At 34.5% G+C, this 25,491-nt stretch overlaps 1 protein-coding gene across 1 annotated transcript in view; it reads right to left on the bottom strand.

Annotated features, from left to right (window-relative positions):
• The window catches only part of LOC129218165 (plastin-1-like), a 274,415-nt gene that overhangs the window by 99,729 nt on the left and 149,195 nt on the right, over positions 1-25,491 (bottom strand). Inside the window, exon 2 of the mRNA XM_054852379.1 lies at positions 1,682-1,849. Within this exon, the coding sequence (XP_054708354.1) occupies positions 1,682-1,849 (168 nt within the window). The remainder of the gene's footprint in view (positions 1-1,681; positions 1,850-25,491) is intronic.

The following is a 25,491-nucleotide window of genomic DNA, read 5'->3' as shown; positions in this document are numbered from 1 at the left end:
ACTGCAAAAGTTATGATTTTTTTAAAAAAAAGTATCTTCGAATTTTTCGAAATTTTTATTCAAATATTTTTTATTTTTTATCGAATCAATATTTTTAAAATCGCCGAATAAAAATTAAAGCTTAGATATTTGTGCGTAATTTATTTTTAAAAAAATGAAAATTCATCAAGAATAGTTTGAGTTATAGCAATTTAAAGCAATCCCATTAGTTTTAAAAAAACTAATTAAATTTAAATAAAAAAAAACTTTTTTTTCATATTTATGTTATGATTTTGCTTATTGAATAAATGGTGAATCAGTGCAAAAAATTTCAAAACTCTAAAGTATATAATAAAAAAAATTCAAAATGTGTCCCGGACCCCCTTAAATAAACAAAAAAGGCATCAAAGAGTATCTTTCATATGTAAAATAATTCTGTAACTTTACTGTTTATCACCAAACTCGCCAAGCGACCACGCTACCGTAACCCAACTCTTAGCGAGCAAAGAGAACTGCGATTGATTAGTTATCCCATTTCTGTCTAACAAAAAAAAAAAAAAAATCCCATGGGACATTCGAGAATCGTCGTCAGAAAAAAAAAAGAAGAAAAAGTCGCACATTTCATTCGGTTAAAAACAAATGAAAGTTTCTTTGGAATTCAAAACAATTCGCCAAAACATTTGATTACACATACAGTTGCTTTAAAACTTAAAATAATCCTCCAGCTATAGTTATCGCCAAACACGCCAAGCGATCACGCTACCGGAACCTAGCCCTTTTGTAAGTGAAGTGGTTTTTTTTTAATTAAACATGTTTTGCCAAACAAATAAAAAAAGTATAAAGTCACATTAACAGTAGTTCTCAAATGTAAATAATTCCACAAATTTATTGCTTATCACTAAACTCGCCAAGCGACCACGCTACCGTAACCCAGTCGGTTAGAGAGCGAAGCGAACACCGATCGATTAGCCATCCGATCACAGAAAAAAAGTCCTTTGATCAAAAGGAATCCCCCTTCCCCCCTCTGATGTAAAATAATCTTTTTCTTTAATTAAAATGCATAAAAACCTTTTAAAAACCTAAGAACAATTCTTTGCAATTCAAAATGTTTCGCCAAATGAATAAAAAAGACAATAATGTTGACACAAGGAAATAAAAAGACAATAAAGATGTTCAGGTACATAATTTGATTTTGTAGGATTTTTCTATTGAGTTCAGTTTTTCTTCAACGTTTATTTTTGTTCTTATAGTTAAAGATAGTTACTCATCTAAGTAAACTGATTTGTCGTGTTATTCAATTGTTATTGTTCTTTATTACGTTTTTATTATTGCATTGTTTATTTGGCGAAACACTTTAAACTGCAGGTAAAAAACCCGCTTCACTTGCTAAAGGGCAGGGTTACGGTAGCGTGAAGCTTGGCGCGTTAAGCGATGAACTATACAGTTGAATTTGAGTTTTACAGTTACTGTTAATGTTTTTATGTGTTTTGGCGAATAGTTTTAAATTCCAAAGAGATTTTAATAGGTCTTTTGAAAAGGCGTGTATGCATTTTAGTTGAAAAGAAATTATCATTTCACATCAGAAAGGGCTGTGGATTTTTTTCTTCAACGGACATCCTTTAACTACTTAGCACAGGCATCGCCGTGCGGGTACTGCTAGTATTATATATAACATTTTAATAAGTAGATCAAAAATGCATACCTTTTGGAATTCATCGAAAGAAAGTTGGCCTTTCTTATCACCAACACGGCCTCTCTCCATGTCATCAAGCATCTGCCGAACCTGCCATTGAGGTATTTTGAATCCTACAATCTCTAAAGCTTGCTTCAATTCACTAACATCCAAGAATCCATTTCCATCTTTATCCAACTATTCAAGAAACACGAATGGAATGCATTAGTCTTACACTGCCTCACATGCTAAATTAAAAGCATTTCATTCAACCAACACTTTTTTGGTTAAAAATCAATAAAAAGAAAATAAAATGTTATGAACGTCTTCCAACCGGGCCTGGAGATCCTGGATGTACTCCTCAGGCGATGCAGGCGCATCCGGAGGACGACCGAAGACGAGATCACAAGGTAGCCGTAGCTCTCGTCCGAAGAGCATCTGAGATGGGGCATATCCGGTAGTCTCATGGACAGCACTGCGGTAGACCAGCAGGAACAAAGGTAGCTTCTTGTCCCAATCCTGTTGATTTCTGGAGACCATAAGTGAGATTATTCAGGATTGTGCGGTTAAATCTCTCCACCATGCCGTCCGATTGTGGGTGTAGTGGTGTTGTCCTAGTTTTCTCAATTCCGAGAATTTGACATAGCAGCACAGAAAAGGAGGAATTTCATCTCTTAAACACAGCAGAGATGAAATTCCTCCCTTGATCGGAATGAATTTGCAAAGGTGTTCCATATCTCAAGATCCAATGTTGGATTAGAGTCTCTGCTACGGTGGTAGCTTCTTGATCTGGAATGGGATATGCTTCGGGCCATTTGGTGAAATAGTCGATGGAAACAAGAATGTATTTGTTCCCATCAGCAGTTCTTGGTAGAGGACCCAGGATGTCGATCCCAATTCGTTCGAAGGGAGCTCCAACGTTGTACAGATGTAGCTTCCCTCTGCTTCTTTTCTTCGGTCCTTTGCGAGCAGCAAAGGCGTCACAAGAATGGCACCACTTCTCCACGTCATCCTTCGCCTTGCTCCAGAAGAAGCGCTTCCCAACTTTATTGAGGGTTTTCAAGACACCAAAATGTCCACCAGTCGCACTACTATGTATTTCTTTCAGAACATCTGAAATCCTTGATCGGGGAAGTAGTAACTGCCACCTAGATGTTTTGCCGTCATCAGATTCCCACTTTCGGTACAGTACGCCGTTCCGTAGATGGAGTGAGTTCCATAAAGCCCAGTATCTTTTTTTTTTTTTTTGCAGGACAGAAGATGGAAACGTCCTGCCAGCTAGGGCGTCGACTGTCGCTTTCCATGAAATCCAAAATTGGTTTTATGTCGGGGTCTTCAAGTTGATCTTTTCGAACTTGGTCGTCACTCCATGGTTCAGGTTCTGATGATGTTGGAGTCACTGTCACTTGATAGGCGGTAGGGCTAGTCGTTCCATACTGTTTCTCGATTTGGGAACAATAGTGACAGTTCTCAGGACAGGGTCTCCTTGATAAAGCGTCTGCATTACCGTGAGACAACCCTTTTCGGTGCTTGATCTCCATGTCATATTCCTGGAGCCGCTGTATCCACCTGGCTATCTGGCCTTCCGGATTTTTGAAGTTCAAAAGCCAAGTTAATGAGGCATGATCTGTCCGAAGCAGAAATTTTCGGCCGTAGAGGTAATGATGGAAGTATTCTACAGCTTTCACTATGGCCAGTAACTCCTTTCTGGTGACGCAGTAATTTCGCTCTGGCTTTGATAAGCATTTACTCCAGTAAGCGATGACATGTTCGTTGCCGTCTATTTCTTGGGATAAAACAGCTCCGATTCCCTCGTTGCTCGCATCAGGGTCGAGGATGAAGGATTTTTCAGGCTGAGGGTATGCGAGGATAGGCGTCGATGTTAAAGCCTCCTTCAGTCCTAAAAATGCATCTTCGCATTCTTTGGACCATTCAAACTTTTGCTTGCTCTCCGTCAGCTTATGCAAAGGTCGTGCAATGTTGGAAAAATCCTTCACAAACTTCCTGTAGTACGTGCAGAGCCCCAGGAAACTTCGCAGCTGATGGATGTTTTCGGGACGACTCCAACTCTTGATCGCGGATATCTTTTCTAGATCGGTTTGTACACCCTCAGAAGAGATGATGTGACCAAGGTAGTTCACTTCCCGGCGGAACAAATTACATTTGGACGGGCATAACTTCAGATTAGCTTCCTTAAGCTTTTGCAGGTTGCATAACAAAATGAAATACATTAAAGTAAAATGCAAAAAAAAAAAAAAAAAAAAAAAGTAATTAAAAACGAACAATAGATTTTATCTCTCTAGAAGTAACTTTGCCTTAACTGTTGGTAATCATGGAAACTAAAAAATCTGACACTTCACCATTCTTGGGTTTCGTCGTCTTTTATACTTTTTTTTCAGAAAACGCTGACTTTTCCAGATTTTTTTTACCCAAAGACAACTTTTGTGCTTTGTCCATATACTTACGCAACAATATGCTACAAGTACCCCACATTTTCCCTGAAAAAAGACAAAAAACCCACATTCCTTTTAAAAAACCCAGCTTTAGTTTTTTTTTTTTTTGGTTTTATTTAAAAAAACCCTGGGTTCATGGGCTTAAAAAAAAAAAAAAAAAAAAAAAAAAAAAAAAAAAAAAAAAAAAAAACGGGGGTTTTGCCAACTTTGCTCTGATTTCAATGCAATACAACTGTGATTTAGGGAATTCATGGGAATTTGGATAAGAATTCAGCTGAGGAAAATTAGTCATTCAAAAATTACATTTTCTGGGCCTATGGGCGGATTGATCCCATGACATTCGTGTTAAATAAGTAGTCTGCGATTAATCACTAAAAAAAAAAAAAGAAAGAAAGAAAGAAAAAAAAAAGAAAAACGAAATACTCTGTATCTTTTTGCTAAGAAGCAGTACGTTTAATTAAGTTGGAGTTATCAAAATCTTCCACTTTTTCTGGAGTGCTGTATTCATACAATGTGCCTGAATTGTACTTAAATCATCATGAAACTGAGCAGAGGCGGACTGGCCCGGCCCGTAGTGGGTCGGTGCGCCCTCGTTTATTTATTTATTTATTTTGCTGCGCCCTAAAACCTTTTTTTTTTTGTGGCCTCAAGCCTGTGCGCCCTTTGGGAGTCAATTTGGAGTTATTTCCGGCGTGTGTGGGGGGGGGGGGGGCAAAATTTGAGTACTCAATGGACATTTTATCTAAAATCAACAATCGTAATTTTTCATAATTTTTGAAAAAGATACATCTCTGGTTCTGGTCACTTCAACCGTAGTCACTTCAACAGTAAATCTTACTATTTCAAGCATAGACTAATAATAAGAGTAGACCGAGCTATGGCAACCCTTTTGCTGCTCATAAACCAAACCATGTGACTGGTGGATATCCTAGCAACAGCGGGCGTTAATCGTAGCAGACGATCAACGCCAGCGCGAAATAAAATAAATAGAATTGATGGAACACGGAAGAATGATCTTTTATGGAGTCCGATTTGTAAATTTGGTATTCTAAGTTGTAAATATTTTGTTAATATAGTGAGTTTTTCGTTTAGATAGTATTGTGCATTTTCTTTAGTCAATTTCAATAACTCTCTAAGCAATAAAAGATGCAAGCGACCAAGAAGAATCAGCAAACGGTTTTGCGTTAACGAAAAACGTTTACGCCATTTCGTTCACGCCAACGCTGACAGCTCCAAATGAAATAAAAGTTACCGAAAACTGATCAAAAACTATTACTAATGTCAAAATAATGCATAACTAAAAGAAAAACAGTTCAATCTCTGCACCTGGAAGTTTTTTTTAATGAAAACACATTGTCTTAAAATACATGTCGAGTGCCAAACTATGGATAATGCTGCCATCTAGCAACCATGCTGCCAAAGTCTTCGCCAAGCCCTTCCACTAGTCACATGATACATCTATGAACCAATTTTCTTCATCAGCAAGAATGAGAAAGCTCGGTCTACTTATTATTAGTCTATGATTTCAAGGCACAACCAATAACAAATAGAAATAAATGCATATCAAGCATTGTAAGGAAAAAGCGAATTTCCATTTCATCGAAGCAGTTATAGACAAGACAACATTTATGAGACCATTGCAGTTCATTAAATAAATATTTCAACATAAATCTGATGCACTATTCAATAGAAAAGACGCATTTTCACGGTCACCAAGGGTCAAGGCTAGCCCCTTGTCAGTTTGGTTGCCGTGCCCCCTCCTGCCGAGCTGCCCAAACGCCCGGGCCCTAGTTTCCGATTAACAAGGAGACCTTACGGTCTCGGAAATTCAGATCGGGATGAAATTCAGCAGATTAGTAGTACTCCCTTGAGATTATCCATACAGTAAAGTTATAAAGAGCACTTCCGAGAAAACAGCCTCTAAAGTTTTACGCGTAGCTTATACCTGTATGTAAGTAGAGATTTCTTACCATCAACAGCTCGGTGACTGTGTGGTCAGTGAGCTGCATTCTGTGCGGTCAATCAGGGTTCGATACCTCTCGAAGAACTTTTTTACATAAATTTATAAAGCGACTGTTATGGCTCATTGGAATTTTAATTGAAGATAATACTTTATTTTTAAATACGTAATGTACTTTTAATAGAGAAAACAGAGATAAACTCAATCGATTATAAATTATAATTTGAATTACTACGGTAGTAGTAAGTAGGGCACTCTAGGCCACAGAAGGAGGAAAACAACTCAACAGTTCTTAGGGGCGTGGTCGTCTGCCATCTTGGATTTTTCTCGTAGTCTTTTACGAGGGTATTTTTCGGATGACGTCACTGATTTCTTGAAGTCTTTTACGAGGGTATTTTAGGATGACGTCACTGATTTCTAGTAGTCTTTTACGAGGGTATTTTTAGGATGACGTCACGCTTTTGAACGACGCCATCTTGAATCATCCGCCATCTTGTATTACGTCATTTAACATGTTGATTCATGTCTTAATTTTAATTACTTAATTAATGTATATGCTAATTTTTAATTTATGCATATTCTTATTTTTTAATTGTTTAATTAATTTGTTTTCTTTAGTTGGGTAATTAACCTAATTAAATTTATTGAAATTATTCTGAAATATTAACGAGAGTAATATTTTAAAATACTCTCCCTGGGATTTGAACCCGGGACCTTTCGCTCCGAAAGAGGATGCGCTAACCACTAGACCAGGCTAAGCAGTTACTAGAGGAAGATAATAAAGCTTTAAATAGATAACTCTTTCAGTAGTGGCGCCATCTGTTGCAGGCTGTGAACAATAGAGAAATGTTATTTTTTTGAGATGAGAAGAACGCTGCATGATAGGAAGAAAAATATAAGGAAATATTTTTGAAGTTATGAAATTTTTTTTAAATAAAGATGGTTGAACGATAGTGGTGCCATCTATCGGAATTTTTATGACTTTTTTGTAACTTATGTTTGATTTTATTTATTTATTTATTTATATATATTTATTTTTGTTGAAATAGAACAAAAAGAGTTTTTTTTTTGTTGCTATTCGAACCTGGGACCTCGGGGTTACATAAAGGAACCATAGATGATTGGCGCGCGCTTTACCAATCATGCTATGGCGACTTCGTGCTATGTATGTTAATTATGAAAGACTCGAATGTTTTGGGGGAAACAAAGTTTGATGAAGTCAGGGTGTAGAGTGCGCGGTTGAAAAAAATATTCATGACTAGACGTGTATTTTTTAAGTAACAAAGTATTGTGTTTCGACAAATTATTTTATGCTTGAGTTTAATTTGAAAAATCGTAAGAAAGTAAAATGAATGATACTCTAATTTTGGAACACAAATATATTTAATTGCATTATTTATAAGCTTTTTCCCACTTCTTTCAAAAAAGACTTTACGAATCTCGAAGTTTGATTTGCTGATCTTCGAGCATTCGCTTTTATTAGTAGCAATTATACAATTTAGACCACGAAACTTTTATCTCGTTTCATGTTACAGTCGATCTTTGGAATCATTTTTTAAAGAAAAAGTTAAACTTATATTATTTGAGGAGAAATTAAAATTTTGTATTCTTAAAAAAATTTCATTTTAACATTAAATCAGTATAAAGAGGTAAGCAAATGTCTAGAATTATTAGTAACAGTCGACTTTTCAGTAAAAAGAAAACATATTTTTTTAACTGGGAGAAAAATAATACAGTAATTTAGCTATGAGCATACACCTTTTAGAAATTGAGGGACATTTTCCCCCGAATGGTACTATTGTTGAAATAGCTTTTAAGGTATTTACACCCTAAAATTTAGGTTTTATTTTGGGGGAACATATTAAATTGATAGTATATGGGCGGTAACAAAAGAAAAAAAAATCATGTAAATTTTTTGGTGTTTTTATTGTTCTGCTACTTTTTTATACTATATATAACTGTATAATATATTATACTACTAGCAAGAAGGCATATTGTTGTACTAAAACACAACACATGAAAACTTCGATGTATTTCAAGACTGTGTATCTTGCAACATTTAAAAGCATAGTACGTAGTTAAAACTGATTCTGCAATTTCACCATACTCGGGGTTTGCAATTGTGTTCTCATTCTTGAACCAACAATAAGTTTCAACCCATTAGTAAAAATATATCCATCATAAAATATAAATTTCTCATAATTTGTACTTACACGCACGCACACACAAAACACAACGGCACATACAAAAACAATGGAGCAAGCACACACACTGGCACTCATTCGCACACACAGACACTGGCATAACTTGCTTGATTTTTTGAAAAAGTAATCTAACCAATTTTGACTTATACATATTAAAGATAATTTATTTTCATAATTTTCGTTAAAATAAGCACATTATGTCACTTATTTTTTCCGAACTTAACATTTTTAAGTGTAAGTATTTTCTATTCATTTCACTAAACTTATACGTAGTCAAAGACTCAATTTTTTTCCCACTAATATTCAAATTACACACTTTTATTTTTAAATGATTTCTACGATTGTGTTTTATGCATTACATTCACGATTTTAAATGAATTCTGTTGTTATCTCAAGCATTTAGGCATTTTCATCGAATAATAGAAAATATTCAACACGATTTACAGAATTTTGTTCCTCGAATTTAACGTTTGTTTCTTTTCTCATCCACACGTATTTAAACTTACGAATATCTCATTTAATATTTTGAAAGCAATTATTTCAACATTTGACGTTTTCCAGAACACTTCACAGTTCATTTTCTTATACATCATTATGAAACAAAGATTTAAAAATAAACAAGAATACAACAGAACATTATTGGACAAGTTATTCAAGAAACTAGTTCATATGCATATGCAAATCATTTGTCAAACATCCCTACATAATAGCTTTTCCCTTAGAATTTTTCGTCACATATGATAGCGAATTTATTTCGCTTATGCATCATTGTAAATGTTGATATAAAGAAATATACATATTTATACTCTTAATCTTTTAAATTCAGAAGAAAAAAAGACCAACATATGTTTTTACATATTGTAACGGATTCGGTGCGACTTCCACTTTCTTGAAAAGAAAACACAGTTCTTGATAAAAACACAGTTCTTGATAAAAACACAGGAAATTTATTTACACTATGTACAGGAAAGATCTTCAACAACTGCTAAATTATTCATCAGCAATTAAGCAATTATCACACAACACCGTAAACTCAACGTTTACACACGTATTTACTTCCAAATACGAAAACAACACAGCGAAATGCCTCGCTATAAACAGAGCAAAATGCTCTCAGTTCGAAATATCAATCGAAACTCACTGTTTATCCATCGCTACCGGCTTTTATACACCGAAAAGAATTTTCCACAACATTCTTACCTCTTCGCGAAATGCGTCGACCGTTATCAAATTTTATCAATGGAAAGAAAAGAAAATAGGGGGACGTATACTTTAGCCATATGAAAAGGGGTTGTATATTCATTACGGGAAACTATTTACAGGTTACGTTCCTACAATAATTACTATTTACAGGATTTGTAACATTGCCCCCTTCCTAAGGACTGCACGTCCCGGGCAGTACAATCCCCAGAAAGGGTGCCAAACTTCTATCACAAGTTTACAAATATACACATTAATTAATAACTAACAGATACAGAAAACACAATAATAACAAGAAATATTACTAAACATTAAAAGCAAAAATTATCTACAACTTTTATGTTATCAACCATGGTTGTTTACGTAATACTCATGAACTATGGCCATAGTATGGGGCTAACCGATCATAATGTACAACCCTAGGTTTTGCATTAGGTGATTTTTGGATCCTCACTACGACGTCATTTAGTCGGTTAAGGACTTTGTAGGGTCCATCCCAATGCGACTGCAATTTGGGTGAAAGACCTTTCCGTCGGATGGGATTCCATAACCAAACCTTGTCGCCTTCGTTGAATTCATGTCCAGTAGACCTTGTGTCGTATCTGGTCTTCATCTTCTCCGCCGCGATGTTGATTCGCTCTCGTGCGAAGTTATGAACGTCTTCCAACCGGGCCTGGAGATCCTGGATGTACTCCTCAGGCGATGAAGGTGCATCCGGAGGACGACCGAAAACGAGATCACAAGGTAGCCGAAGCTCTCGTCCGAAGAGCATCTGAGATGGGGCATATCCGGTAGTCTCGTGGACAGCACTGCGGTAGGCCAGCAGGAACAAAGGTAGCTTCTTGTGCCAATCCTGTTGATTTCTGGATACCATAAGTGAGAGATTGTTCAGGATTGTGCGGTTAAATCTCTCCACCATGCCGTCCGATTGTGGGTGTAGTGGTGTTGTCCTAGTTTTCTCAATTCCGAGAATTTGACATAGGCCCTTAAACACAGCAGAGATGAAATTCCTCCCTTGATCGGAATGAATCTGCAAAGGTGTTCCACATCTCGAGATCCAATGTTGAACTAGAGTCTCTGCTACGGTGGTAGCCTCTTGATCTGGAATGGGATATGCTTCCGGCCATTTGGTGAAGTAGTCGATGGAAACAAGAATGTATTTGTTCCCATCAGCAGTTCTTGGTAGAGGACCCAGGATGTCGATCCCAATTCGTTCGAAAGGAGCTCCAACGTTGTACAGATGTAGCTTCCCTCTGCTTCTCTTCTTCGGTCCTTTACGAGCAGCACAGGCGTCACAAGAATGGCACCACTTCTCCACGTCATCCTTCGCCTTGCTCCAGAAGAAGCGCTCCCGTTTACCCCCCCCCCCAACTTTATTGAGGGTTTTCAAGACACCAAAATGCCCTCCAGTCGCACTACTATGTATTTCTTTCAGAACATCTGAAATCCTTGATCGGGGAAGTAGTAACTGCCACCTAGATGTCTTGCCGTCGTCAGATTCCCATTTTCGGTGTAGCACGCCGTTCCGCAAATGGAGCGAGTTCCATAAAGCCCAGTATCTTTTTGTTGCAGGACTGAAGATGGAAACGTCCTGCCAGCTAGGTCGCCGACTGTCGCTTTCCATGAACTCCAAAATTGGTTTTATGTCGGGGTCTTCAAGTTGATCTTTTCGAACTTGGTCGTCACTCCATGGATCAGGTTCTGATGATATTGGAGTCACTGTCACCTGATAGGCGGTAGGGCTAGTCGTTTCATACTGTTTCTCGATTCGGGAACAATAGTGGCAGTTCTCAGGACAGGGTCTTCTTGATAAAGCGTCAGCATTACCGTGAGATAACCCTTTTCGGTGCTTGATCTCCATGTCATATTCCTGGAGCCGCTGTATCCATCTGGCTATCTGGCCTTCCGGATTTTTGAAGTTCAAAAGCCAAGTTAATGAGGCATGATCTGTCCGAAGCAGAAATTTTCGGCCGTAGAGGTAATGATGGAAGTGTTCTACAGCTTTCACTATGGCCAGTAACTCCTTTCTGGTGACGCAGTAATTTCGCTCCGACTTTGATAAGCATTTGCTCCAGTAAGCGATGACATGTTCATTTCCGTCAATTTCTTGGGATAAAACAGCTCCGATTCCCTCGTTGCTCGCATCAGGGTCGAGGATGAAGGATTTTTCAGGCTGAGGGTATGCGAGGATAGGCGTCGATGTTAAAGCCTCCTTCAGTCCTAAAAATGCATCTTCGCATTCTTTGGACCATTCAAACTTTTGCTTGCTCTCCGTCAGCTTATGCAAAGGTCGTGCAATGTTGGAAAAATCCTTCACAAACTTCCTGTAGTACGTGCAGAGCCCCAGGAAACTTCGCAGCTGATGGATGTTTTCGGGACGACTCCAACTCTTGACCGCGGATACCTTTTCTGGATCGGTTTGTACACCCTCAGAAGAGATGATGTGACCAAGATAGTTCACTTCCCGGCGGAACAAATTACATTTGGACGGGCTTAACTTCAGATTGGCTTCCTTAAGCTTTTGCAGCACCTTCCTAAGATTTGCCAGATGTTCTTCGAAACTGCGTCCCACGATGATGATATCGTCTAAATAGACCAGACAGGATTCGTAGGAAAGTCCTCTTAACACTGTCTCCATAAGACGCTCGAACGTAGCTGGTGCATTGCAGAGGCCGAAGGGCATCACTTTAAACTGCCATAAGCCTTGTCCAGTTGTAAACGCTGTCTTCTCTCGGTCATCAGGGTGTATTTCAACCTGCCAGTAGCCGCTCTTCAAGTCCAGGGTCGAAAACCACTTGTGTCCGGAAAGAGTGTCCAAGGTGTCGTCTATCCGTGGAAGAGGGTAACTGTCTTTCTTGGTGATTTCATTCAGCCGTCGGTAATCAACACAAAATCTGGTGGAGCCATCTTTCTTTCGGACCAAGACGATGGGAGAGGCCCAAGGACTGGATGAAGGTTCGATTACATCATTCTCCTTCATCTCTTTCAGGAGGGTCTCAACCTCTTCCTTCTTGGCGAACGGTAGTCGTCTTGGATGCTGTTTAATAGGGGGGTGTTCTCCAGTGTAGATCCTATGCTGCGTTAAATTCGTCCGACCCACATCCTCCGATGTAGATGAAAACAGATGCTTGAAGTCGTCCACCAATTGTTCCGCAGCAGTTCTTTGATCTTTCGTTAATGGTGCACTCCCAATTAACTTCGATGTCAAGGACTCAGAAGACACAGTCTCGGGGGAATTGATTCTTCTAATGATGCAGTTTACTGGAGTACAAGTTGCTAACACTTCACCTTTCCGGATATTCCTTGGCCTTTCACTCACGTTGGCGACTCTCACGGGAATTACATCCTTAGAAAGGTCCACAAGCGTAGATGCTACCAGCACTCCTTTTAGGCTATTGCTTAGGTTAGGGTATTCAATGAGTCCAAATCGAAAACTATTGGTTTCTTCAATGGAGCCAGGTATTAATGATTCTGACCTTGAGGGAATCGATAAATCTGTTTGGGCTATTATTTGATGAGCGGATTTTACATCACTTTCTGCAGGGAAAACGGCTATGTCTTCTCTCATCGAGTGCAGCTCATTAGTCTTGAAGTCGAGAGTGAAGTCATATTTCTTCAAAAAGTCCAATCCGAGAATGAAGGGGTCCGGTATATCAGCGACGAATGCCGTATGATGGTAGGTGGCATTCCCAAACACTATTTCCAAGTCCACTTTACCGTCAATCTCGATTTTGTCACCTGTCACAGTCTGGAGACTTACGCGTGGCGATGTCCACAGCAGTTTCAATCCAAATTCACGAGCCACATCTGTCCTAACGATTGTCACATTGGCTCCAGTGTCGACAATCAGTTTGCAAGGATTCCCATTTACATGGGCGTAAATGAAAAGTCCATCACTGCCACTACTAGAAGAGGAAATCTGCAGAGCTCTGGTGGTGGTGATTTCCTTCCCTCGCGTAGCTTGGCGAGCCGGACAACTCCTTCGCAGGTGTCCTTCACTACCGCATTTCCAGCACTTCTGCTCTTGTTTCTTTTGGGCTGTTATGCTGCTCAGATGTCTTGCCAAGTCACCGAGTTGTCTCTCGAGTTCAGCGAGGTGGGACGACCTGGAATCAGACTCATCAGCTTCCAGAGTTCGGATGGGATGGCGATCCACACGGGTTGCTTGCTGGGCGGCCTCCAACTTTATCGCATACACAACAGCAGAATTCAGGTCTTTGACATCCGCCATCCGTAGAGCTTTCTGGATTTCCGGATCTCGAACCCCGTCGATGTAATAGTTGAGTGCCAGGTGGTCTCGAACATCCGCAGGACAGTCGCAAAAAGCAAGATGAGACAGTCTCTCGATGTCCGCCGCTAGCTCTTGCAGGGTCTCCCCGGTTTTCTGGAAACGGGACTTCAACTGGAGTCGGCTGAAATCTTTCTGGCACTTCTCACCGAAGCGAAGCTCCAACGCAGATGTGAGGGCGGCGAAATCCTGGCGCTGGCTGTCCGGAAGGGTCTGAAGAATGTCCGCTGCGTCACCTCTCAGGGATGCTGCAAGATGGCAGGCCTTGGTAGCAGAGTCCCATCCGTTCGCTTCCGCCACTATCATGAATTGGGTCTTGTATACCTGCCACGAACTTTTCCCATCAAATGTGGCCAGTTTAATGGACGGTCGAGCAACAGATGTGGGAGCGCCAAACTGTACAGAACTGCTTTCCGCGGTCGCCAATCTCCGTTCCATGTCTTTAATTATTTCTTCCTTAAATGAAGTAAATTTCTTGTCTTCTTCTTCCAACCTATTTTCCACATTGGCGATACGCTCTTCCACAGTATCAAATTTTTCTTCCAGAGCATCAACTTTATCTCCCATGGCGGTTAGTTGATTCTCCATCATGGTTTTCATCGACGTTAGGTCACTTTTTATTTCATTTTGACTTGTAGTAATTTTAGCAGTTAAATCACTATTTAACTGTTCTTGGTTAGTCGCCAATTCATTTTTTAATTGTACTTGGTTAGTCGCCATATCATTTTTTACAGAGTTGATTGCGTCAAGAAGTTGTTTTAATTGTTCATCCATTGCGCGAGTAATCACCATAAAAATAAAGTCCAAATTCAAAAAGTCTTTATGAAAAAAATGTCCAAAGTCACACTTACTCCAAGAAAGTCCAGAAGAAGCCCCACGTTGGGCGCCAAATTGTAACGGATTCGGTGCGACTTCCACTTTCTTGAAAAGAAAACACAGTTCTTGATAAAAACACAGGAAATTTATTTACACTATGTACAGGAAAGATCTTCAACAACTGCTAAATTATTCATCAGCAATTAAGCAATTATCACACAACACCGTAAACTCAACGTTTACACACGTATTTACTTCCAAATACGAAAACAACACAGCGAAATGCCTCGCTATAAACAGAGCAAAATGCTCTCAGTTCGAAATATCAATCGAAACTCACTGTTTATCCATCGCTAACGGCTTTTATACACCGAAAAGAATTTTCCACAACATTCTTACCTCTTCGCGAAATGCGTCGACCGTTATCAAATTTTATCAATGGAAAGAAAAGAAAATAGGGGGACGTATACTTTAGCCATATGAAAAGGGGTTGTATATTCATTACGGGAAACTATTTACAGGTTACGTTCCTACAATGATTACTATTTACAGGATTTGTAACAATATTATAGATACATCAAAACTTTTAACGATACTTTTAATCATTGAAAAACTTTTTACTTTTCAAGAACTTAGGTTTGCAACGAATGCAATCTCCGTCTCTTTGATATTTAACGTATTATTAAAAAAAATAAATAGTAATTCGCATTGGGACGTTAATTTTAATGCATAGAAAATATTCAACAAATAAATTTGTTAAAAAATACAAACATTGGTGAACATTTGTTTACCCATTTGCTTGCTTTGCACTGAGGATGAAGGCTATTGCCTCTAAAATATGTTTGCATTTTAAACTTTCCAATCTTTTATTTGTGCTTTTAAACGTTGTTTCATTACTTTTATCTCAGTAGATTTGTACTTGTATATTGGAACCATAAATACGAATTTTCGCAGATTACCGCATAGGTACAACTTTTATTTGTTTTAATATCCTGGCTATTGTGATTGCTTACTATATTGATTATCTATACACTATGGAAATGTAGAGAACATTCAGGAATATTTCTAACTGACCCACTGAATTAAAACAGTCACTAATTTTGTCATTAAAATGTACGAATGCTAAAGAGGTTTAAGTATTAATTTGCAAAAATTAGGAACAATAAATTTATAGAAAGCATTATTAAAATTAACAAAAAAGAATCTTATAATGTTATAAAGAAACGTTTATTGAATAGTTCCCGGTTTCACGCAAGGGAAATCATGCGAAAATTTTCTAAATTGAGAAAAATAACATTAGTCAAACAATAAAGTAATGAATTAGTAGAGATTTTATATTTTCTATCCTTCCATAATACGCTAGAAAATACAAACATACATACACTATTACATCATCACGTACCTAAAGTTGTAGAAAATTAAATCAGAAAAAATCATAAACTTGTAAACTTCCAAGTGGAAAAAAACTTGGAAATTTCGAAACAAAATTAACTAGTAAGCTTACTAGCGTATAATCTTAAAAATTTGGCATATCTTCACTTGCTAAAAATTCTTTTTTAATAACATTTTCGAAACTTATAAATTTTGAACTTTCAGTTACAAATGTACAAATTTTAGAACTTTGTAAACTTAAAGAAAATATACAAATGAATAAAAATAACTCGCAAGCTTCGAAACAGAAAAACTTACAAGCACGAAAATTTTGAGAACAGTATAGAGAATTGTTTTTGAAAAAAGCTAACAAGTTAACTGTAAAATAAAAAATATTAAGAGCGAGAAAAATCTTTTTGAAAACTTTGAAGAAGGAAATCTTTTAAATTTTAAAAACACAAAACTAGAGAACTAAAAAACCTTTAAAATTTTAAAACGATAGAAACTTTGAAACAGGAAACTTAGTGGGGAAAAAATATTTTGAAAAACTTTACAGGAAAATACTAAAAATGTTTGAAACTTGTGAACATGAAAAATTGGAAGCAGAAAAATTTAAAAACAAAAATACAGGGAAAAAAAACTTAAAAATTTATTGCAAAAAAAAAAATTTTGAAACTCCTCATTAACTTAAAAACGTATTTTCTTGACAAAATTTGAAACTCTGAATAAGCTTAAAAAAAAAAAAAACCTTAGCTTCGAAACAGAATAAACTTCAGATTAGAAACGGAAAATATTCGAGACTATATAAACTTGCAAACACCGAAGCAGAAAAACTTTATAAACTGGAAAAAGTATATGAACATAAGAAATTAAAAGAGAAAAACATACAAATTTGCAAACAGAAAATAAACTTGGAACTTAAAAACATTTTGAAACAGAAAAAACCTAAAAAGAATAATAATAATATTTAAAAAACAAAACCGTAATAGCTTTAAAGACTTCTCAGATGCTTAAAGACATATTCCTTCACAAACTTAGAGAGAAAAAAAAACTTTGCAACGAAACAGAAAATCTTGCAGTCTAAAGTTTTGAGACACAAAACGCTAAAAATAATTAAAAACTTAAAAACAGAAAAAACTCTCAAACCTCTTAGAAGGAAAAAACTTTAAAAAATAGATAAAATGAAAAAAGAAAGTCTTGAAAAAACTTGAAAGTAGAAAAACTCGAAAAACAATGCATGTAGAAGTATTATTAAAATTAAAAAGCATGGGGAAAAAAAGCACGAAAACTTAAAAACATAAAATATTTAAGACTGGAAACAAAATTACCATTCAAACAAGAAGTATGAATTCTTGTAAACTTCAAATTTTAGTTCAAAAATTTTAACATCCTGTTACTTTCATTCATGCCTACTAGCCAACGTTGAAACCAAACATCAGAGCCTTATAAAATATGGGTAATAAAAATTTGAACCAACCTAAGTCTTTTTTCATATACATATTCATTTATACAATAAGTCATCCCATACGTAAACATTTAGTATTGGTTTAAGTAAGTGATGTATGACTAATAGTTCGTTGCACTGCAGAAATTATTTAAAATGATTTAAAAAGAAAACATCAAGTCCAAAAATCTATTTCGCAATTTTTATAAACACTTTTGAATCAATTAAACAAATTAAATAATTCTGAATATTTCTCTGTTTTTTATTAAAGTTCTAATAATGCATAACGTTTTCAGCATAAGTACGACAAGTTTCTTATGGAATTTGAAAAATAAACAAACAATTATAGACCCTTTTTATCAATATCCTCATTACCTCATTTGTATTATTTAAGGATTGATGGAATTACCAACTTTTCAGCTCAATTAAATGTTATGACCTACCCGCTAAGAAATCAAAAAATATTCTAAGACCCTATATTCTAATACTTACAACTTCACCTCACACAAATTCGTGTAGCTGAATAACAAGTAGGTAAAATAAAATATCATCTATAGGGGAGTCTGGGGATACTTGACCCCTGAGGATACATGATCCCACAGCTAAACATTAAAATCATTAAGAAGAGGTTTGAAACCTGACAATAATGTTAAAGTTATACTTGTACACAAAACTGGCAACACTATTGTTTTTTTTTTTTCAGCCATTTTGTTTAACTCAAGAAAATGATTGTCTGAATGTGTCAAAGGAAACTTTTTTTTTTTTTGGAAAGCTTTCCGAAGTTTACATTATCCGTTATACACAACTTAAAAAATATATCGAAGTGTAATGTTAAAGTATAGACAGTCTATAAAAATTGAGGCATATTTTTAGTAAATTGCCTCTGATTGTTAATAATAGAACAAGTATCTTTGTAAAAATCGCATATTAGGGATACTTGATTCCCTCGTTTAGAGGGATACGTAATCCCATGGATCAAGTATCCATATCACAATATAAACACATTGAAAACAATATAAATCTTGTTTACTTAGTTGACATTAACTTTTAACATTCAAAACCATGATCACATAATAAAATTTCAAAGTATTGAAAATAAACACTGTTAAATACGATCAAAGTCCTATCATTCGATGGAAAATCGTTGAAATAATTGGAAATGCAAAAATTGTTGTGTTTTTGGAAAAATAATTAAATGTAACGCATAAAAGCGTTGAAAATATTAAAAATACTCTCGTTGAATGACTATGAATTGGAAAAATCAAGTCTGTGTGAGAGAAACGAATGGGATAAACCAACTATTGAAAACTGTTAAGTTCGGGTAAAAATATTTTGATTGTTAGCCAGTACAAATATATTTAGAAAAAATTATAATAGAACAACTGATAAGTGAAAAGAAAAGTTCATAACTTGAATATTTCGTTCGTTGAAGCGTGAAGAAAATACTTTTGAAAATTTCAAAGTATTGAAAATAAACATTGTTAAATATAATCAAAGTCCTATTATTCGATCGGATATCGTTGAAATAGTTGGAAATGCGAAAACAATTATGTATCGAAAAACAAATAATTGCAATGTATAAGCAATGAAAATGTAAAAATACACCTGCAAAATGACTATGAAGTGAAAAAAAATCAAGTCTCTGACTATGTATGAGTTATGTCAAACGAATGGGATAAATATACTTTTGAAAACAGTTAAGTTCGGGAAAAAATTATTTGAATAATTGTGGTTTAGCATGTACATTTCGCATAACGTAATGGAGCTGTGAATATCTAAAGGGCTTGCTTTCTCACACGTGATAGGAAAATCAGACTGATTCATTCCTCGTCGATGACTTGACTAACTATGAAACCACATGACTAGGGGAAGTTTGTATGCGAGGTTTCGTAAAACTCAGATCAGTTTGGTTTTCCGTGTCTGTCGGTTGTATGAGATTTCATTCTGCATTAAAAATTTGAAAAGAAAATAATAATTAAAATATTTTAATACAACTCTGGCGTGAATCGGTGTCGCATGCGGGAAAAATTATTTCAGTTATGACTGTTGGTTTGATTGAAATAAGGGCTGAATTGAGGTTACAATATTTTGATGTAGTGTATTTGATAACGACTCACAGTTTGTAACTTCTTTCAGTACTTTTATAAAAAAAACATCATTTCAGCAAACTTGGGGTAAGTTTCAAAGATTTTTACTTTTAATTAGTTAATTGTATTTGAAGGAATTTTTTTAGGATTATGTTTAAAGTTTTTTTTCCTTCTTTCCCAATGTTCAAGTTATAAAGATTGTATGTTTCTGTTTCTAAATTTTTGTGTTTGAGTTTCGCTTAGTTGTAAATATTCAAGTCTTGAAGATTTAAGTTTATATTCCTAATTTTTTGAATTTTTATGCTTAAGTGCTTTAAGTTAAACTTGTGTCAAATATTTTCAATGTTCAATTGAAAAATTCTTAAAAGTGATTATGGAAATAATAATTGTAACAAGTTGAAAATTGTGTTGAACAAAGTTTAATATCTTTTCGCCAGGACTTTCTATGTTTAAGTATATTCTAAAAATGCTTTGGAAGCATTTGAAATTACTTACTTAAGTTTCGTAAAAATATCGTTTCTGAGTATTCGTTCTGATTTGAAAGTCGTAAATTATCTCTGTAGTTGCTTTGAAAATCTGCGTTAGTTAAATGAGTTAAATTGATTCCAATAATTGAAAAGAATAATCGTGGTAGTGTGGAAAATACACAAAGTAAAAATGTGAGTTCAGAATAACATTAGGTTTACTTAGATTTTTGAATATTGTAGTAAAACTCTGTTAATGGTGTCTGTAGATGGTAAAATAATATTGGTAATAATAATAATAATGAAGTATTTTGAATATAACAGTGTGTAAATTACATTGTAAGTTCAATAAATGCGTGAAAGCAGTAAAACGAATAAGAAAACGATTAAGTTAAAAATAATAATTGCGAATAAGAAAAAAAATATCTGTGTCAATTCAATGAATTAAATCGAATTGAGTACGACTCAACTCTTGAAAAGTTGCAATTTCCCTAGCCAAACTTGATTGAAAAAACTTTGCTAGTGTGAAAGAATAATAAATAAATGAATAAAGTAAAAAATACAAGATTGAAAGTATTAATAATACGATTTTCTAAGTGAAATTCGAATAAATTGTGTTCTGGAAAATTATATGTGTGTTAAAAAAGAACTATGATGAAGTATTTTTGAATATATTAAAGCGTAATGAATTTTATGAGTTCAGTAATTGTATGAAAATAATAATATGGGTGAGAATATGATTAAGTTAAATAAAATAATTGTGAATATGAAAAAAGTAATAATATGAGTTAATTAAATCGAATTAAAAATAACTTTTGAATAGTTGTTAAAATCCCAACTAGAGTGAAAAAACTTTGCTACTGTGAAAAATACAAGTTCGAAAATATTAATAATAAGATTTTTTAAGTTAAAATCGTCAAATTGTGTAAATAAAGTGATACATTGAAAATGATGAAAGAATTATATTGAAAACGGAGAAAGTAAATTTGGCTGAAAAGAATTGAATCAAATTCTTGAAAAGCTGCAATTTCCCTAATCTAACATTATTGAAAAAACTTTGGTGATGTGAAAAAAAAAAAATAAAAAATAAATAAATAAATAAATAAAGTAAAAATACAAGTTTGAAAACATTAGTAATGAGATTTCCTAAGTGAAATTCTGAAAATTGTGTTTGTAGATTGTAAAGTCTCCTGTGCTAAGAATAATAACTATGGCGAATATGTTTAATGTGAATTAGTTTACAAGTTTAATAAATGCGTGAAAATAATAAAATGGGCAAGAAAATGATTCAAATGATTAAGCTAAATAAAATAATTGTGAATATGAAGGAAATAATATGCATTAATTAATAAAAATTAAATCGAATTAAACCTAACTCTTGAACAGTTGCTATTTCAATAAATACTAATTAGAGGGGGAAAACTTTGCTACTGTGAAAAATACAAGTTAGTAATAAGATTTTCTCAGTAAAATTCGGAAAATTGTGTTTGTAGATTGCAAAGCCCTTGCGTTAAGAAAATTAACTATGTCGAATGTACTAATGTGAATTAGTTTACAAGTTTAATAAATGCGTGAAAATAATAAAATGGGTAAGAAAATGATTAGGTTAAATAAAATAATTGTGAATGAAAAAAAAAAAAATGATATGAATTAATTAAAATGAATTAAACCTAACTCTTGAATGGTTACTATTTTAATAAATTCTAACTTATAGTGAAAAACTTTGTTACTGTGAAAAATACAAGTTCGAAAACATTAATAATAAGATTTTTAAGGGAAATTCGGCAAATTGTGTTTTGACTTGGTAGATGGAAAAGTAAAATGGTAAAGTCTCCTGTCTTCAAAAAGCACTATGCTGATGTATTTTTGAATATATTAAAGCATAATTTATTTTACAAGTCTAAGAATTGTATGAAAATATTAAAACGTATGAGAAAAATGGTTAAGTTAAATAAAACGATACATTGAAAATGATGAAAGTAACTTTTGACTGTTTTAATAAATCCTAACATTATTGAAAAATCTTTGATAGTGTGAGAAAAACAATTAAAGTAAATGAAGTAAAAATACAAGTTATAAAATATTAATAATGAGATTTTCTAAGTGAAATTCGGTAAATTGTGTTAGTAGATTGTAAAGTAGAATTCGGAACAATGTTTCTCGTATTGAAATAAAATAAAATTTTCTAATTTTGTAGTGTGTGTAAAGTATTTTACAAGTTTAATAATTGTACGAAAATGGTGAAACGTATGAGAAAATAGTGAAACGTATGAGAAAGAAATGATTCAGTTAAGTGAGTTATTACACTGAATATGAAAAAAAAAGTAATCTGAATTAAATGCGATGAATTGACTAAGTTAATTATTAAATCGGTGAATTACTTTTATTAAATCTAACTCTTGAATGATGTATATTTAAATAAATTCTAACTAGAGTGAGAATGCATATGTTTTAATAAATTCAAAGTTAATTGTAAAACGGTGTTACTTTGAAGAATAATTGTAATAAGATTTTTTTTTTTTTTTAATTCGATGAAATTCGGTTACTGGTGTTTGTAGATGGTAAAGTCTCTTGCGCAAAGAAATAAAAAATCTATTTCATATACATTAATGTGAATTAGCTAATAAATTTAATAAATGCGCGAAAATAAAAAAGGGCGTGATAAAATGAATAAGTAAAACATTGATTAAAAAAAAATGAATAAGTAAAATATAGATGAAAAATACTAAACAGAATTAATTACTTTGAATTGACAAAATCGGCGGATTAAATCTAACTTGTGAAAACTATATAATTTGACAAATCCTAACTGGAGTAAAAATAAACTTTGTTACTGCGTAAAATAATAGTGATAGTTTCAAATATATATTGAAAATTCTTTAATGATTAGTCTTAATTAATACTAAAGGGTAAATTGATTGTAAGCTTTAAAATTAATTAATCGTGGCATTTGAAGACATAGCATGGGAGAAATAGGTGGGAAAATAAAAAATATGGTTGAAAAAGAGTAAGGTTCTTTTGTCTGATTCATCTACTCTCGTCTTTCATCATTTAATTGTAAAATTATCCCTTGTGTGAGTATGTGAAATTTAAATTGCTACTTCTTTGTAAGATTCTTCAGCCGAGTGGCCTAATGCGTTGACCATACCGCCGACTGAAGAATCTTTATGTCACGAGTTCAAATCCACTCAATAACATTTTAATTCACAGTTAAGCATTATTCCTTCCAAAAAATTATTTTTTAAACAGAATTACAATTAAACATTTTAAACATCACTAGATGGCGCCATCAGCACTGAATAAAATTCTAACTATCCGTTCAGAGATGGCCTTGGTTCCCGATAGATGGCGTCACCATCGTTCAAACTTTTTAATGAAATTATTTTCCTATTGCTTCAAAAGAATCCCATAGATGGCGCCACCATCTTTCAACCATTTAAATTATTTTCCATAATATTTCCACATTCCTTTTTTGTTCCTTCGAAAACAAACCCTCTCTTGAAAAATAGATTCGCAATTAAGCAGTATCATTCATTATCACTAGATGGCGCCACCAGCATATCTTTTCAATTAAGTTCACACTTTCAGTTAAGCTTTCTGTCATGGCCCTAGTCTCCGATAGATGGCGCCACTACTGAATGTTATCCATTTAAAGCTTTATTATCCTTCCCTAGTAACAGCCTTGTCCGGTCTACTGGTTAGCGCATCCTCGTTCGGAGCGGAAGGTGCCGGGTTCAAATCCCAGGTAGAGCATTTTAGAATATTACTCTCGTTAATATTTCAGAATAATTTCAATAAATTTAATTAGGCTACTTACCCAATTAAAGAAAACAAATTAATTAAACAATTAAAAAATAAGAATATGCATAAATTAAAAATTAGCATATACATTAATTAAGTAATTATAATTAAGACATGAATCAACATGTCTTGTGACGTAGTACAAGATGGCGTCATTCAAAAAGCATGACGTCATCATACCTCCTAAAACATTACAACGATGTGGCGTCATTGATGACGTCATCCAAAAATTACCCTATGAAAGATTACAAGAAATCAGTGACGTCATTCAAAAATACCCTCCTAAAAGATTACAAAAAAATCACGTGACGACCACGCCCCCTCTTCCGACCACGCCCACTGTTGAGTTGTTTCCCTCCTTCTGTAGCCTACTTGGTGGACTCCAATTTCTTCCTCAGACCCGGGGGAATAGGGGGAGCTAACAAAGCGCTTATTGTTAGCCGATGCACTCCAACCATACCTCCCGCAGAGAAAGGGGTGTGAGAATACAAAACTGTTTTTCCTCTGAAAATGAAGTTGGCGATTTCTTGGCGTCTTAAGGGGTTGCCCACCCATAAACAGGTGAGTGAAAATTAAGAATAGGTAGCACGTGTGTCCACGATTTCAAAATGGCGGACGTAACATTTATTCTATCTACTAGAAAAAGAAAAACTCCGCGACATATAACGACTATTTGTACTGCATATTTTCATTCCAAAAGAGGAAACAAGACGTACTGTTCCCGCATTAGAAAATTGACATAAAATTGTCGTGGAAATTTTTTGTCTTCTAATTTTAAAATGGTTAACCAGGTTTTTTTTGGTTTAAACCGGGTTTATTTGGTTTTCCAGAATAAAAGAACCCTCAAAACTTTTAATAATAATGAAGTAAAAGTACTGGTGAATAGCGAATGGTTAAGCTGATTTTATTTTTTCAACTTCTGAAATTTTTTTAATAAATATATATTTTTTTTAATTAATAAAGGGGTCATTTCATAGTATTTTTTCCGAATGTAAGGCTTCAACATAATACTTTTTTTTTTTTTGCAATAACTGCTTGATGTACGGTTTGATGAGCATATTGTTTTATTTTGAGTTTGCGTGTTGGTAGGACTAACTCAAAATAAAACGATGTGCAAATTAAACTGTAAATTAAACTTGGTTAGTCATTCAGCTTGGATACAAATGAATTAAAATTTTCGAAAAAGGTAGAAGTGTACAAGTCCTTAAGTATACACTAAGACATACAAGAAGGGTGTAAAAGAATGCAAAGAACAAAATTATTAATGTAAAAACATTCAGTGAAGAAAGTCGAGCAAGTTTTACAGAAGCAATTGCAAACAGAATTTGAAACACGTAAAACACAAGGATTGACGCCTTAAAACGCAGGAAACGGAAAAGATACTAATTTTTTTACACCTAATCTGTGAAATTCGGTACATATATTTGTTCTAGAACATAAAATCCACAAATCCAAATTGTCAGTTTCCATGTCCATTTTTTATAATTGCTGAAATCCGTGATGATTTTCACTGACTTTCCAGTTGCACGGGTACTCTACAATTACATGTTTGTTCAATATTAAGGGATGGCATTTCTAAATGTTTAAATCCGAGACAGGTTTATAGTTTGCAAGATTACTGGGTAAAAATTGTAGATGTTTGTTGTTTTTGAATAGTTACATAATTCAGAAAGTTCATTTTGTCATCAGAGCCTATCCTAGGGTGTCGGCCGCTCGTGTGCAAAGACCTAATGTGCCGCCCCTGAAGAGCAA

The sequence above is a fragment of the Uloborus diversus genome, chromosome 3 (assembly GCF_026930045.1).
Source record: "Uloborus diversus isolate 005 chromosome 3, Udiv.v.3.1, whole genome shotgun sequence".
Taxonomy (NCBI): Eukaryota; Metazoa; Arthropoda; class Arachnida; order Araneae; family Uloboridae; genus Uloborus; species Uloborus diversus.
The sequence above is the reverse complement of the archived record's forward strand: the minus strand, read 5'-3'. Positions and strand labels throughout refer to the sequence as shown.